At 36.7% G+C, this 15,675-nt stretch overlaps 1 protein-coding gene across 3 annotated transcripts in view; it reads left to right on the plus strand.

Moving 5' to 3' along the window:
• Nucleotides 1–15,675, plus strand: part of LOC150108341 (dynein regulatory complex subunit 11-like) — a 455,807-nt gene that overhangs the window by 407,031 nt on the left and 33,101 nt on the right. For all 3 annotated transcript variants that reach the window (XM_090390703.1, XM_090390704.1, XM_090390705.1), the window contains exon 17: nt 11,456–11,572. In XM_090390703.1, the coding sequence (XP_090246829.1) occupies nt 11,456–11,572 (117 nt within the window). The remainder of the gene's footprint in view (nt 1–11,455; nt 11,573–15,675) is intronic.

A 15,675-nucleotide genomic window follows, 5' to 3' on the forward strand; every position in this document is an offset into this window, starting at 1 on the left:
AGTCAAAGAATCACTGTATATGATTCTTCCTTATCTAACATGCAAGTAAATCACTAAATATGCATAACATGCATAAAATGCAAGTAAATCACTAAAACAACTACCCTTTACAAATCCATGCTGACCATCATAATGAATCCTATATTCATCAACCCATCCTTGTATTCTAATACTAACCATGATGATGGAAGTTTTTTCACTTGGCTATGCTACCAGTTATATATTTGGTTTAATCCTTTATCCAAGTGTAAGCAAACAAAGTTTGAACCTGGGGGCACATCTCCTTGCGGACATATATAATGCTATGCACTAAGGGAAGGGTCACTATGCAGACCAGTTTCGACCTTTATTGAGGTCTCATCAGTGGGAGCCAGACCAAGAGGTGGTGATACTAAGGTGGAAGTAATGGAGAAGTCATATTTCCATATACCAGTTGCCAAAAGATGTCACACCTTATTATTAAAATTCTCTGGATTAGAGATAAGTTGATGGAAGTTTGTTTGCTAATACTAACCAATCTCTCCAACACCTTGACTACAACTGCAGTTATATTATACAGACTAGGCTATAATTGGAAACTTCTATCCCAGAACCATGCTTGTGGAGTGGTAGTGTTTTGTTTTCTTCTCACTCCTTAGAAACTTTTCACCCTGCAAGATTTTCATTAAATAACCAGATCAAGGATATAGCTAACTGTTGTACACATTCCTTAAAAAAAAGTGGTAATATGTCATCCATTCTTACAACCTTATTAACATCTAATCCAATCAACACCTGATACACCTCTGATTCTTTCACTTCCAATTCTACTAATATTTACCTCTTTTCTGCATATTGCAGCCTTATCATATACACTGATAAAGTGCTCATTCAATTATTCCACTATATCCTTCACAACTGTTATTCTGCTGCCATGACTATCTACCAGTGTCAACCTGCCATAATTATTCTTTCTCTTGCTTGCCATATAGTGGAAGAATTCCCTGGAATTAACCTTAACCTGAACAGCCAACCTCCTCTCATACTGCACTTTTTCTTTCTTTACTATGCTCATCATTTTCCTAGCCTGCACTTTATACTCTTCATGGATTCGATTGCCACCAACTGTCTTGTACCACCTCCATAACATTTCTTTTCCAACACAATGTGCTTGATTTCACTATTCATCCATTTCACTCCTACTATATTTACTCACTTAACTCTTGGTATGCAGTTATATATTGCTTGTATCAGATACTCATTGAATTCTCATGCACTGTCAACATATTTTCTGCACAGTTCATCTACTCATTGTATTGAGTTGACCACAGAGCTTCCCATAATTTCATACCTTATCTTTCCACATATAACCATTTAACCATAAACCATTTCATTTTCACATTTCCCAAACAAGTATATCATCATCATCCAACACATTATTCTTATTATTCAACACATTTGTTAGTTTTCATAAAATGCAAGTAGATTGTTAAATGAAATTAAATGGAATTAAAAACTACCTTAGCACTGGCTTTTATGCAGTAGAACTATTTTGTCCTCCTTCCTATTGCAAAATTCTTACTAAACAGCCAGAATATTTTTTCTGTAAATATGCACAGTGATATATCATCCAAGCCTAGATAAAGACACCAGATTTCTGTGCATAGATATAATAATCACCTATCTAGGTGATAAGGAAACATTAAATAAAGTCTGGATGCAAGGGACAAAGTTTCAGGAATGAAATATTGAGTATAAAGTCATATTAAGAGAATGTGCTCTACAAATAAAAGAAGGGGTGATAAGATTGAAACTGATAAGTTCATGAGAAGTTATCCCTGGTGGCTGCATTATAAAGGTCATGTGATACGGAAGGAAGAAGTAGATGCTTTTTATATGGATAGTGAGGAATAAGTGGTGAGTATGCAGTGCTAAAAGTACTCAATGCAAAGTATATGGCATTTGTTCTATACAGAGATTTGTTTTCAATATTGAGACCACTTTTACTTGAAAATAAAAATAAAGATTATTATTATTTTTATAGGGGGTATCTGTATGGAGTCAGGAGTAACATGTTGGGAGGCTTCCTGATCAACTGGCACATAATTTCACTGCCACCTACTATACAAGATCATGCTTGGAGAGAGAGAGAGAGAGAGAGAGAGAGAGAGAGAGAGAGAGAGTCTGAATAAAAGAGGAGCCAGTTGGAATTGTGGACATTGAGGTTGATTAGGAAGATGACATCACTATTAGGATGACTGGATGGCAGATGGTCAAGTTTCATGGAAAGGAATGTGAAGAGATCTGAATGGTTATCAAAGTTTGGAGAATGATATGGAAAGTAGAAGGAAGAATGTTCGTGGTAAGATAAAGCTAATGGATGAAAGTGGTAGAATGGTAACTACTGTAGAAGACATTGTTGAGGTATTCAGTGTTCAATTTATAAGCGTGTTTCATGTTGATCAGGGTGGAATCATGAGGAACTGAAATGTAGAGGACATAGAAGGGGATGGCTTAATTGTGAGTGAGCAGGAGATATTTGAGGAAATAAATAAGACAATAGGATTTGATGACCTATCACCACACATCTTAAGGGAATGTTCCAGGGAATTGGTAGCAGCATTGGCATGCCTGTTTAATAAAAGTTGACAACAACACAGATTCCAAGGGAGTGGAAGGAGGGTAAAATTGTTCCACTGCATAAAGGTGGTGATAAGGCTGTAGCTTCAAATTATAGGCCAGTCTGTATGTATCTGGGATTGTGTTGAAGGTACTGGAGAGATTGGTGAGAAGTAGGATACAGAAATGGGTCAATAACAGCAGTATTCTCTGTGGTTATCGGATTGGGCTTGTTAAGGGGAGATCATGTTTCACTAACTTACTTATATACTATAACAAGGTGACAAATACCTTGGATAGGGGAGATGCATATACAGTGATGTACTTAGATTTTGCAAAGGCTTTTGATAGACCGCCACATGACAAGCTCTTTTATAAATTGAAACAGATGGGATTGGATAACAGATTTCTGAGTTGGATCAGTGACTGGCTGTTGGATGGGCATCAGAAAGTTGTATATGGGGATTGGGTATCGTGAAAGAGAAAGGTCACTAGTGGTGTGCCGCAAGGATCGGTTTTGGGGCAATTGTTGTTCAATTTGTATGTTAATGATATTGGGTTGGATTTCACTAGTGATATGCAGCTGTTTGCAGATGATGAAAAACTGGGAAAGCAATGCAAGGTCGGTTTTAATTCACAATGCAAGAATAATAAGAAAATAATTAATTATAAAAATCAAGTAGATATTAGATCCAGCATTATACCAAACTTTCACAGTTTCTACATTCGGCTTTGAAATAATGCTGGATCTAATATCCACTTGGTTTTTATAATTTTGCATCACTGAACTGAAGCCTTTGGCTCTTTATTTTAATAAATTCTTTCATGCACTGACCAAGAGTTTGCTTATGAAAAATACACCTCTTTTACAAAGTTTTGTAAAAATAAGTTGACCAGAGAGCTTACGGGAATACACCCGCCAGCATCTAGAAAACATGAATGCTACCCAGGCGTCCATATATTCATTCGCTTTCTAATTAGCCAATTTTCGATAAGGTTTCACTGGCCTGACAGCTATTTTGAACTGGTTAGTTCTCTTCAGAGACCAGGCAACTATTTAAGTAAAGCCCTCTCTAAAAATTAGATGATCCCCCCCCCCAGACCACTCCCTATGAGAGACCAAAAGATCATCCAACTCAGCATTGGTTCCACTCAGTGACAGGCTCATCCCACCACTGAGTAGAACCACTCATATTCCAGGGAAAAGACTCACCAACACAGCCCCAATAGAGGCCCTGGTGGAAAATGCCAATCCCCAGAGACTCAAATTGCTCTCTTAATGCAAAACTTCCCCAAGATCTTAAGCCCCCCCCCTCCCCTCAGCAGGATAAGACCTGAAAGAAACCTTAAGAGAGCAAAAACTTTCTTTCAATACTAAGGAACTTGAAATGTTACAGAGGTGTATTTTTCATAAGCAAACTCTCGGTGAGTGCATGAAAGAATTTATTAAAATAAAGAGCCAAAAGGCTTCAGTGATGCAAAATTATAAAAACCAAGTGGATATTAGATCCAGCATTATTTCAAAGCCAAATGTAGAAACTGTGAAAGTTTGGTAAAAATAATTTTTCTGAAACTTTCACAGATTGGCCACCTCACAGTTCTGATTTGATTCTATTGGATTTTTTCTTTTGGAGCTACATAAAAGACATTGTGTATCCTTTACCTACCTGCACCATAGAATAACAGCAACCATAGAAGCAATTCCTATGGATATGCTTAGCCAAAGGAGAGTGGTTGAACCATGGAATGCATTGCCTGATGGAGTGGTGAGAGCGAGAACGGTCAATGAGTTCAAGGAGTGATATGATAGACTTTGTGTCTCTTAGGGCGGGACTTCCCCTCGATGAGTCTCGATAGACTTTGTGTTTCTTAGGAAGGACCTCCCACGATGAGTCTTTTCACTCCATGGAGGCCTGAATAATAATAATGAGGCTGTGGAGAGGGTTCAGAGAAGAGTGACCAAGTTGGTGAGTGATGTAAAAAATGCTCCCTACATTGATAGATTGAGAGCTTGTGGATTGCAGAGATTGATTGATAGGCAAAGAAGAGGGGGTATGATAGAAACATTTAAATTACTGAAAGGTTTTTATAGGATTGATGCAGGGGAAATGTTTCAGCTGTGTGATAGTGATGGAAGAACAAGAGGTTATCCCTGGAAATTAAAGAAGAGTGTGGTTAACAAAGGTGTCAGAACAAGATTTTTTGCCTGGAGGGTGGTGAATGAGTGGAATTCATTGCCTGACTTAGTTGTGAGCTCTTCATCTGTAAATGAATTCAAGAAGAGATATGACAGATATTGTTTTGCTAGTTTGGGTCTCCCGCGATGAGTCTACTGACTCCATGGAGATACCCGTAATAATAATAATGAGTGTGGTCTGAGGTGGAATTCCGTTTTGATGTCTGTAGGGCTGTAAATAGTGCACACATTGAGTTACACTAACTGTTATCAAACTTGTGACATTGTAACTTTGATAATATATGCTACATACATTTCTGCTTCAAAATGTCATAAAAGAAATTTCATTGAAAATCCTGGAGTCCTTTTTCAGACATCCTGTACTTTTGGAACTTGTCTAGGTGTAACAGAAAAGTTGTGATCTTGTTGTAATGGCATGTTTTAAGGTTTAAAATATCACATAGTTCACACAAACAGTATTGATAGCTATATTTAGTTTTTGCAGCTCCACACAACTAGCACTAATTTGTTCACACAGTAGTGCTAGTACTAAACCATTTGTAAATATGCTGGGCATTAGCTCAATGAAACTTGCTTTTAATTTTGATACAGTTAGGAATGGCATTAGCATCTTAGTACCCTTTTAAGAACTGTAATCTGTTTAGCTGCCTTGTGTTGTGAATTAATGGCTTTAATTCACAACACAAGAATAATAAGACAATAATTAATATTTGTTTAGTATTTTCTGATGTTTTGCTGGTGTTCTATCCAGCATCTTCAGAGTAAAAAAAAAAGTTTGTCACAGTATGTGTAATTGAAAATGAGAAGTGCTGTGATTGCTAATGAGTCAATGAGAAGGTTGTGTAGGAAGAATTGTGTGCATTCTATAGAATTGTGTATGGAGTTAATTTAATGGATGAAAAGACTTGTATATGCTGATGAACTGCATCTGAATAGTTTGGGTGCTAAATGTTTCAGAGAGTGATTTCAATGAGAGTCATAAGTACAAAATCAATGAACTAGAAGTATGGGGAGTATGGGTTCAGCCATCCCTTAGACCAGTGCTTCCCAAACTGTGGGCCATGCCTCCCTTGGGGATCATAGGTTTTGTTGATGGGGGCTGTGAAATAATGTAAACAAATTTAAAATGTTTTAAGACTAAGTAGATTTTTTTTTATCTTAAAAGAAAATTATTTAATTTTTATTATTTATTATTTCTTATATTTTAATGGAAAAAAATTACACATTGGTGCAGGTCCACAAATTTTGCTTCCTGCATATTTTGGTGCTTAATGAATAGTAAATATATGCATATTTGTATAAGTTTCATTTAAAAGCAGAAATCTAAGAATTGCAGTTTCAAATATTTATTTCAAATATTGACTTTTTGTGTAGCAGTATTGAAACACATCCATCACATTAAATTGTTATTAAACTTCTTTTATGCTTTTAATTCTTTCTTTATTACTAATCGTTTTACGTTTCATGTGCTTGTACTGCAAATGGATAATAACAATATATCTATCTATATAAAAATATGGAATAATGTGCAATGTCAAATGTGTATGTAAGATGCTAAAAATGAGCAAAAGGGTGTTGAACTGAAGTAAGGGAGAAGTGAAAGCATAAAAGATAAACATTAGGTGCTGACAAAATTTATCATCAAAAATTTTGATGATATAACTGTTATATAAAGTAAGTAAAGGTCGTAATTCTTGCTTTATTTTCCAAAGAAACGTACAAAATTCAAGTCACAGTCGATCAGCGTTGAAGTCTGATGACAGGTCTTAACAAGCAAAGTGTTGGTGGGCACATACTTTCAAATGATTGGGATCTTACAAGTCCAGTATGCATCGGCAGGAACATGTGCATGTTATGACTTATTTACTGTATGATACTATAAATACTATAAACAATCTAAAACTGATTTCAACATATGAAATCAGTTTTAGATTGTTTCTGAATTGTGTGACAATCAGTTAGCAATTTGATGTAGTGCATAAAAATTTTAGTACATATTTGATACCCTTGTTGGTACCTTACTTACACAGATTACACACAAAGCAAATTATTTTATAATTTCAGTTCCAGGGTATCTTATTTCCAAACTTCAAAAATCTCTACTAGATACATAATAAAACACAAATTTGTTTCTATATCTATTTGTTTGTTCACTTAAAACTCGAGAACTGCTGATCTGATTTTCATACAATTTTTGATTGTATCAATCAGGTAGAACTAGTCAGGTCTTAGAAAGTAGTTTCCAGGAAGGTGCTGAATAAATTTTTTTTTTGGAAAAGGGGGGGAGTAAGCCAAATAAGTTTGAGAACCTCTGCCTTAGATAAATCAGTGTGTGTATATAATGATTATACAACGCCGAATGGAGTTTCACAGGTTTCAAATCAGAATGGGTTGGTAATGACATTATGTAAAAGATATCTGTCTTCAAGGCAATGCTGAAATGCATGCATGCATGCATGCATGCAAATACCAGACATCAGAAATAAAGCAGAGGAGTTTTTGACATTGGTCATCTCAACTTGGCCAAAAATTATAGGCATTAGTGAGACCTAGTTGACAGAAAATGATAAACCATCTTTGTTATCTGCCTTTGTACCCTTTCCACATTTAATTTATCCCCTTCAAATCCTGGGGACTAAATCTGGGAACAATAGTCCAAGTGTGGTCTGTTCAGGGTCTTATACAACAGAATGATAACCGTTTTATCTCTGCAGGTCAGTGTCCTTCTCATTATTGCAGCAATCCTCTGTGTTACCTTTGCCAATTTTGCAATATGTCCCCTAAATTTCAGGTTTCTATCAATCATCAACCCCAGATCTCTTGTCTCCCCTATTTCCTCCAATACAACTCCTCCAATAGAGTATGAAGTCTCCCATTGATGTGTCCCAAACCTTAAGACGGTAGTTGACTCCATAATTTTCAAAAATGCATTCGGATCACCGTAAGCCTAAAAGAAAGGATGATTGTATTCCTTGAGGGAAACGGTATAGAGAATGCTTCCAGAGAACAGAATACATGGAATGAAACAGAAGGAGTATGAGAAGTTCAGTTGACATTTTCGAAGCTGAACTGTGTATTGATAATTCTACTATGTCCACTGCATCAGTCACTATATTCCCATTTTTATCCCACAATATCATTCTTCCACAGTTATTTCTCCTCCTACTGGTCACATATCTAAAAAATTCCCTAGGATTTTCTTTGGATCTTTGGGCTAATCTCCTCTCATATTCCAGTTTCATCTTCCTTACCTTACTAGTCACTCTTCTGGCCTGTGTCTTATACTCTTCATGCATCTTCTCTTCTCCTGTCTCCTTATATCTCTTCCACAGCCTCTTTTCACATGCAATTCCTGTTTAGTATTGTTTATCATCCATTTTACTCCAAATTGTGTCCTCTTGTACACTCGTGGTATACAACTTACCATTGCTGCTAATAAATATTCTTTCATAATTTCCCATGCACTAATGATAATCCCGACCTTCCAATTCCTCCCTCCATGAAACTTCCCCAAGTTGACGTCTAAGACTATTATAATCACCTGCCTTATAATTCCACATACGTTCCCATCTCTCTCTTTGATACTCCTGCATGTCTATTCATTTTCCAAGTCAAAACCATATTGTCACTCTCTCTCCAACCGGTGGGACAGATGTCATCTCAGTTATTATCAACTCTTCTGATGCTATAACCAAATCCAAAACTCTTGAAACTCTTGTTCCCTCTATTACATGTTGCCTAAGACATTTGTCCCTCAAGAATTCTAGAAATTCCATTCCCTTATTGTTACATGATCTTCCTCTCCTCTGTTTATACTACTGTAGTTAAAATCTCCCATAACAATCATTCTTCTTGCACTTGCCAAACTCAACTGTCTAAACATTTCCTGGTCCCCACCCTCTGTACTCCTGGGTCTGTAGCAACATCCCACTAAATATTCTGTCTTGTCTATCTCTACCTCACACCATATGCTTTCAAAATCATTAGTGTCACAGCCTTCCAAAGCCTCCACTCTTAGAGGACATAGGTCGTCACTTATCATAAGTAGTACTCCACCACCATGCACTTTCCCTTCCTATCCTGCCAAAAAATGCTGTACCCAGCGACTTCTATTCCTGTCATTATATCCTCTTCTGTCAACCACGTCTCAGTGATCCCAATAATGTTTGGCCAGGCTGATGCTGTCTGCACCCAATTCCTCTCCCTTATTCCAGATACTCCTGGCATTAGTATATAGCATATAAATGCCGTTGTTTCTATACCCAGCATTATCCCCCCTCCCTCTAGACTCCACTGGGCTCAGTGTTACCTGATGTGATACCCCCCCCCTTCTCCCAAGTACCCATTCCCACAAGAGGCCACCCCTGCTACCTGGTATGTCCCAGGACGGATGGGACATACCAGGGCTCAGTACTTGGACCTATATCGTTTAACCTTTATATCAATGTTGTCAGTGGATTGCAGGGGAGATATTCAGTTGTTTGCAGATGATGCGAAACTGGTAAGAATTATTAGTAATAGCGCAGATGCGGCAGCCCTGCAAGAGGATTTGAATAAGCTAGATAGATGGGCAAATGAATGGGGGGTCTCGGTTTAATGCAGCAAAATGTAAGGTCTTGAGGTTTGGGAAACATCGATGGGCCACTGCATACTCTATGGGAGGAGTTACACTGGAGGAAGTAAGGGAGACCAGTGATCTGGGATTGATGCTTGATAGAAATCTGAAATTTAGGGGACGTATTGCAAAGGTTGCAAAGGTAACACAGAGGATTGCTGCAATAATGAGAAGTGAACTGACCTGCAGAGATAAAACAGTTATCATTCCGTTGTATAAGACCCTGATCAGACTACACTTGGACTATTATTCTCTGATTTAGTCCCCAGGATTTGAAGGGGATAAATTAACTGTAGAAAGGGTACAAAGGCAGATAACAAAGATGGTTTCAGGACTGACTGTACAATGATAGTTATGAGGATCAGCTGAGGGAGTGTGGACTGCAGAGTTTGGTGGATAGACGAAGGAGAGGTGATATGATTGAGACTTTTAAACTGTTGAGAGGTGGTTACAGGGTTGACACTGGGGAGGGCGTTCTTTCGCTTGGTTGAACAGCAGGAAGGAGTGATGACAAGAGGCCATCCCTGGAAGTTACGAAAGGAAACTGTGAGCAAGAGGGTGAGGAGTGGTTTCTTTGCATGGAGGGTGGTTGAACCATGGAATGCATTGCCTGATGGAGTTGTGAGAGTGAGAAAGATCAATGAGTTCAAGGAGTGGTATGATAGACTTTGTGTTTCTTAGGGGGAGGGGACCTCCCTTCGATGAGTCTTGATAGACTTTGTGTTTTTTAGGAAGGACCTCCCACGATGAATCTTTTGACTACATGGAGGCCTGAATAATAATAATAGTAATAATAATAATATACTGCTGGACTTTGCAAAGGCATCTCACATAATACCACATAGAAAACTATTACTAAATTTGGAGAATAGGAATGGATATGAAACTGGTAGCATGAGCAGGGGTGTGACTGCAAAGGCATGGTATATGGTGGAGTGGAATCTAGGCGATTGAAGTGACTAGTGGAGTTCTTCACTGTTTTGTACTAGAGCCACTACTCTTTAATTTGTATAATAATGATATAGGAAATGATTTAAGGGGAAAGGGGGGGGGGGGTATTCAGTCATTTGCCAACGATGCAAAACTGGGGAGGTCAATAGTTGATAAAGGTGATGTAGATATCCTGCAAAGTGATTTAAATAAATTGGCATTCTGGGTGAAGAATAATGGTTATCAATTTAATATTACAAATATAGGGCTATGTATGCACTTCGAGCTGAAAAGTTTACATACTGTGTATCACATTGATGGTACTGGATGCAGGAAGTTGATGCTAGCACATTAATGGTAATGGGGACAAGAGAATTGAAATTCAGAGGATGTATTGAAAAAGTTGGCAGAATAGAATAGAATCCAAGAATATAATCAAAGGATTACTTGGATGTTGAAAAAGACATTAACACATAAAGATGGTTATAAATAGAGATAACGATAGTTATTATCTCTATTTATATGGTTATACACAGCTGCATCTTGACTAGTGCATATAGATTTGGCTAGTGCATATAGATCACGAGGTAGTGGAGATGATTCAAAGATGAATGACCAAGCCGATGACAGGTCTGCAGAATCTCCCATAGTATAGTTTGAAGATTTGTGGGTTGCAAAGTTTAGTGAATATGTGTTAAAGAGGAGACATGTTAGAGACTTGTTATTGAAGTGGTTCTGTAAGATAGACAAAAGAAATATTCATTATGAATAGAAATATAACTAGGGATCATCCATGGAAGTTGTGTAAGATTGCAGTTAGTAAGGATGTGATGTAGACTAGACACAGTGGACTAGATTTTTGTTACTTGGAGTGTTGTAAATGAGTGGAATGGATTGCCAGAAGTAGTTATGAGTGTCCTTACAGTGAATGAGTTTAAAGAGAGATGTGATAGGTATTGTGTGTATAAAAGTTAGTGTGGGTCTTCCGAGATAAGTCTTCTGACTCCTTAGAGATACCGATATAATAATAATTTTATCTATCTTCTCCCTTTTTCTCTCATTTTATTCATATTTTTTATATTATCTTGTTTATTATCAATCTTTAATACCTACAGGTACTAACAGCCCGAAGAGTAGCACATCAACTTAAACATCCCTTAGTTATTACAGACTTTGTAATTCATCTATGCATGTATACACCAATCTATAGAGAAGAGGAAGAAGCATATAAGGTAAGATAAAATTTCAGAGTAAACAATTAATCCAGTTTTGACAGACTTTATGTTCTTAGGAAGGACCTCCCACGATGAGTCTTTTGACTCCATGAAGGCCTGAATAATAATAATAATAATAATAATAATTAAAACGTACATTAATCTTATGAGTTGTGTCCTCTCACAGTAGAAAACCAGAAGGGAAATGGCTCTGATGGCTTTGACAATGTATGGTATTAGAGGTGAGAAGGACAGGATATTGTAAGATGTTACTATAGCACAAGGTCCTCAGAGACGATAAGCAAGAGAAATGTTTAGACAAATTAGTTTAACAAAAGTCAAGTAAGTGATCATTATGGGAGATTCAAACTTTTGTAATATAGATTTGGATATAGGAAACCAACATATGCTAATAAAGAAACTCACTTTCTGTCATTAATGAGGGGGCAATTATTTCAAGCAACATATTATGGATAGAATATGAAGATCAAAGTTGATTGGGTCATTGTGTCAGAGGATATCATTGTGACTGAAATGTCATTCCTACTCCCGTTGGATGATTCTTTTGGTGAAAGTATTGATGTAGTCATGACTTGAGAAAGGGGGAGGGGGGAGAATAGTCTCAAGCAAAGAGAGATTTATGTGAATCATTATTTACAGTTTAACAGCACATGAGAATAAATTAACATGTTCATAATTCAGATATTTCATTTCTCTCACAGAAACGTCATCAGAGGTACAGTATAAAACTGTTATAACACACATGGACAACACACAAAGGAAGTGGAAATGAAGGCACTAGTAGATATTGCAGGGAGTCTTAGAACTACGGTTTCCATATCTTTGGGAGTTTCAGAAAACCATAATTATTAAGATCAGGTCTGTTTTTAAGAGGACCTGCTAATTAAAAAAATAAATAAATAAATTACATTTGGACTTGCTATATTCAAGTATAGTAGTTTTTTCCCAATTCTGTGTACATTGTCCACAGAATTTTTCCTTCACTATCCATGGTTCTGGTAATAGATGTATTGTTTTATGTTCTTCTAGACAAAGGTCAAATCCTTCAGTCATTCCATAGTAGTAACAATAGATATATTTTTTTATGCTCTTCCAGATGTGATGATAGCAGATCATATAGAACAAGGCCAAATAGATATTGTAAAGATCAGATTTTCACTTTATGAGAGCTAGTTAAGAAATCATAGTTGTTGTTGTTGGTGGTGGGTGGTAGATGGCGTTCATGTAGTTGTGGTTAGTTGTAGTTGGCAGATAGTTGAGTGGTGGAGACAGAGAGCTGTAGAGTAGGTGCCCTCCCTTGATCAGTCTTTGGACTCCCTGGAGGTGTCATGTAATAATAATAATACAATTATATTGAGTAAATGGAGCATTACACAGAGCAGCACATAGGCTGTAATTAAGTTCTACGTTAGCAGTTAGAATTGAAGGAAATTCAGGAAGATGATGTGATGTAAAATTAGAATAAGACAAGGATGCACATTATCTCCACTCTTATTCATCATCTATATGAATCACGTTATGAAAGAAAGTAGCATTAAACCTGATATTAGAATTAGAGATATCAAACTTAGCTCTTTGCTTTATGCAGACGATGTCGTATTCCTAAACACATCCAGTGCAAGTCTCCCTAAGTTGCATAATAGCCATAACAAATTTGGTATGAAAATTAGCAATGAAAAGACTCAAACTATGAAAATAGGCAGGATCATAGAAGACATCATTCTCAAGGGAGAACCTTTAGAAAAAATAAATTTTTTCAGCTATTAGGCATGTTTTTAAGTGAAGATGGAAAATTAAATCTAAATATACAATAGAATAAGCAAAGCTGGTATGGTGGGTAGATCCAGCTGAATAAATCAATATGGAATAAGAGAAATTAGCCCAAACACCAAACTAGCAGTATACAAAGATGGTGTTCAAACCAGTTTTGAGTTATGGATCTGAGAGTTCAGTTAAATAAAACACTTGATCATAAACTAGAGACCACAGATATGATAATTCTGAGAAAAATTAGGGTAGTTAACAGATGGCATCAATGGCAGTAGGATATTAAAAATGGGGATTTCAGGAAAGAACTTGGCATTGTTAGCAATCAGGAATATATTAGTAGAGCTAATCTCAGGGTATGGTATGGGACAGGAAAAATGGGTGTTTGATGCCAATATAGCAGGAAAGAAAGCAATAGAAGACCAAGGTCTGGTGTAATTATTCATTGCAAAGTGCCTTAGAAGCACAAAGTATTAAATGCGACAATACTAGAGTGCTGACAAGTAATAGACAAATTTGGAGGAAAATTGTTAATAGAAGATTAATAATAATATAAACTTAATTATGTAGTGCTGACATAGTAGCCTGAATATCCCCTTGAGGGTACATGCCAAGAAATTGATGTTAATATTGTGTTGCCTAGGTATGACAAAGGTGAGTACAGAAAGAAAGCAGAAATGATGAATTGCAATTTAATGCCTTGGCTATGTGAATCAGAAGATATTTAGTTTGTGACTTGTATTGTGATTCTAATGAGAAGTTTTAACAGCTGTATTTTATGTCTGGTTTTGGACATTTGGAGCAAATGATGTGTTATATTATACTTGACAAGAAATTATACATGCTTCTTACATCTTATAAATTATGGAAACAACTACCGTGTTAGAGTAAAACTTCGGTTTAATATAAACCAAAATAATCACTTGACGTTTCAGCCTTCACATTAAATCATCATCTGGAGTATACACATATGTACAAAAGAAACAAGCTGCACTACGATCTATATGATATGCTAAAGTTACTGGTCAACGATTAAAACTATTGGACTGACCTCTGGTGAAAAAAAAAAATCTTATTACATCAAAGTTGGAGTCCTGCTGTTGTTATTATCTATTAGTTTACAAAATTAAATTAAGCTATAGAGCAACATGGTTCACAAAAAATTTATTCATATAAGTATATATATATATATATATATATAAATTAAACCAAACCAATATGGATGGTGACCAATAAAAGCTGAAAAATTGCTTAGAGTTCTAAAGTCAAGGTTTGCTGGAAAACTTGTAGCGTGAATGATTATTAATAGTCTTAGATGTCAACTTCGCAAAGTTTCATGGAGGGAGGAATTGGAAGGCAGGGATATCATTAATGCATGGGAAATTGTGAAAGAATATTTGTTAGCATCAATGGTAAGTTGTATACCACGAGTGAACAAGAGGACACAATTTGGAGTAAAGTAGATGACAAACAATATTAAACAGGAATTGCATGCGAAAAAGAGGCTATGGAAGAGATATAAGGAGACAGGTGAAGAGAAGATGCATGAAGAGTATAAGACACAGGCCAGAAGAGTGACTAGTGTAGTAAGGAAAGCGAAACTGGAATATGAGAGGAGATTGGCCCAAAGATCCAAAGAAAATCCTAGGGAATTTTTTAGATATGTGACCAGTAGGAGGAGAAATAACTGTGGAAGAATGATATTGTAGGATAAAAATGGGAATATAGTGACTGATACAGTGGACATAGTAGAATTGTTCAATGAACACTTTATTGGAGTATTTCATCCTAGAGGAGTCAGTTTTAATGCTAGAGGGATAGGGCAGGTTCGAGGTTTAGAGGTACAGGAGGAGAGTGTTTTTCAGATACTGAGTACTCTGGATGTCAGTAAAGCTGTGGGAATGGATGGTATTACCTCCCAAATGAGTCTAACTTTTGTTTAACTTTATATCAATGACATTGCCAGTGGATTTCAAGGGGATATTCAGTTGTTTGCGGATGATGCGAAGCTGGGAAGGATTATTAGTAATAGTGCAGATGTGGCAGCCCTGCAAGAGGATTTGAATAAGCTAGATAGATGGGCAAATGAATGGGGGGTCTCAGTTTAATGCAGAAAAATGTAAGGTCTTGAGGTTTGGGAAACATCGATGGGATGTTGCATACTCTATGGGAGGAGTTATACTGGAGGAAGTAGGGGAAACAAGAGATCTGGGGTTGTTGATTGATAGAAACCTGAAATTTAGGGGACATATTGCAAAGGTGGTGAAGGTAATACAGAGGATTGCCGCAATTATGAGAAGGACACTGACCTGCAGAGATAAAAGGGTTATCAT

The sequence above is a fragment of the Typopeltis vanoorti genome, chromosome 3 (assembly GCF_054136105.1).
Source record: "Typopeltis vanoorti isolate ZY-2024b chromosome 3, IOZ_Tvanoo_1.0, whole genome shotgun sequence".
Lineage (NCBI taxonomy): Eukaryota > Metazoa > Arthropoda > Arachnida > Uropygi > Thelyphonidae > Typopeltis > Typopeltis vanoorti.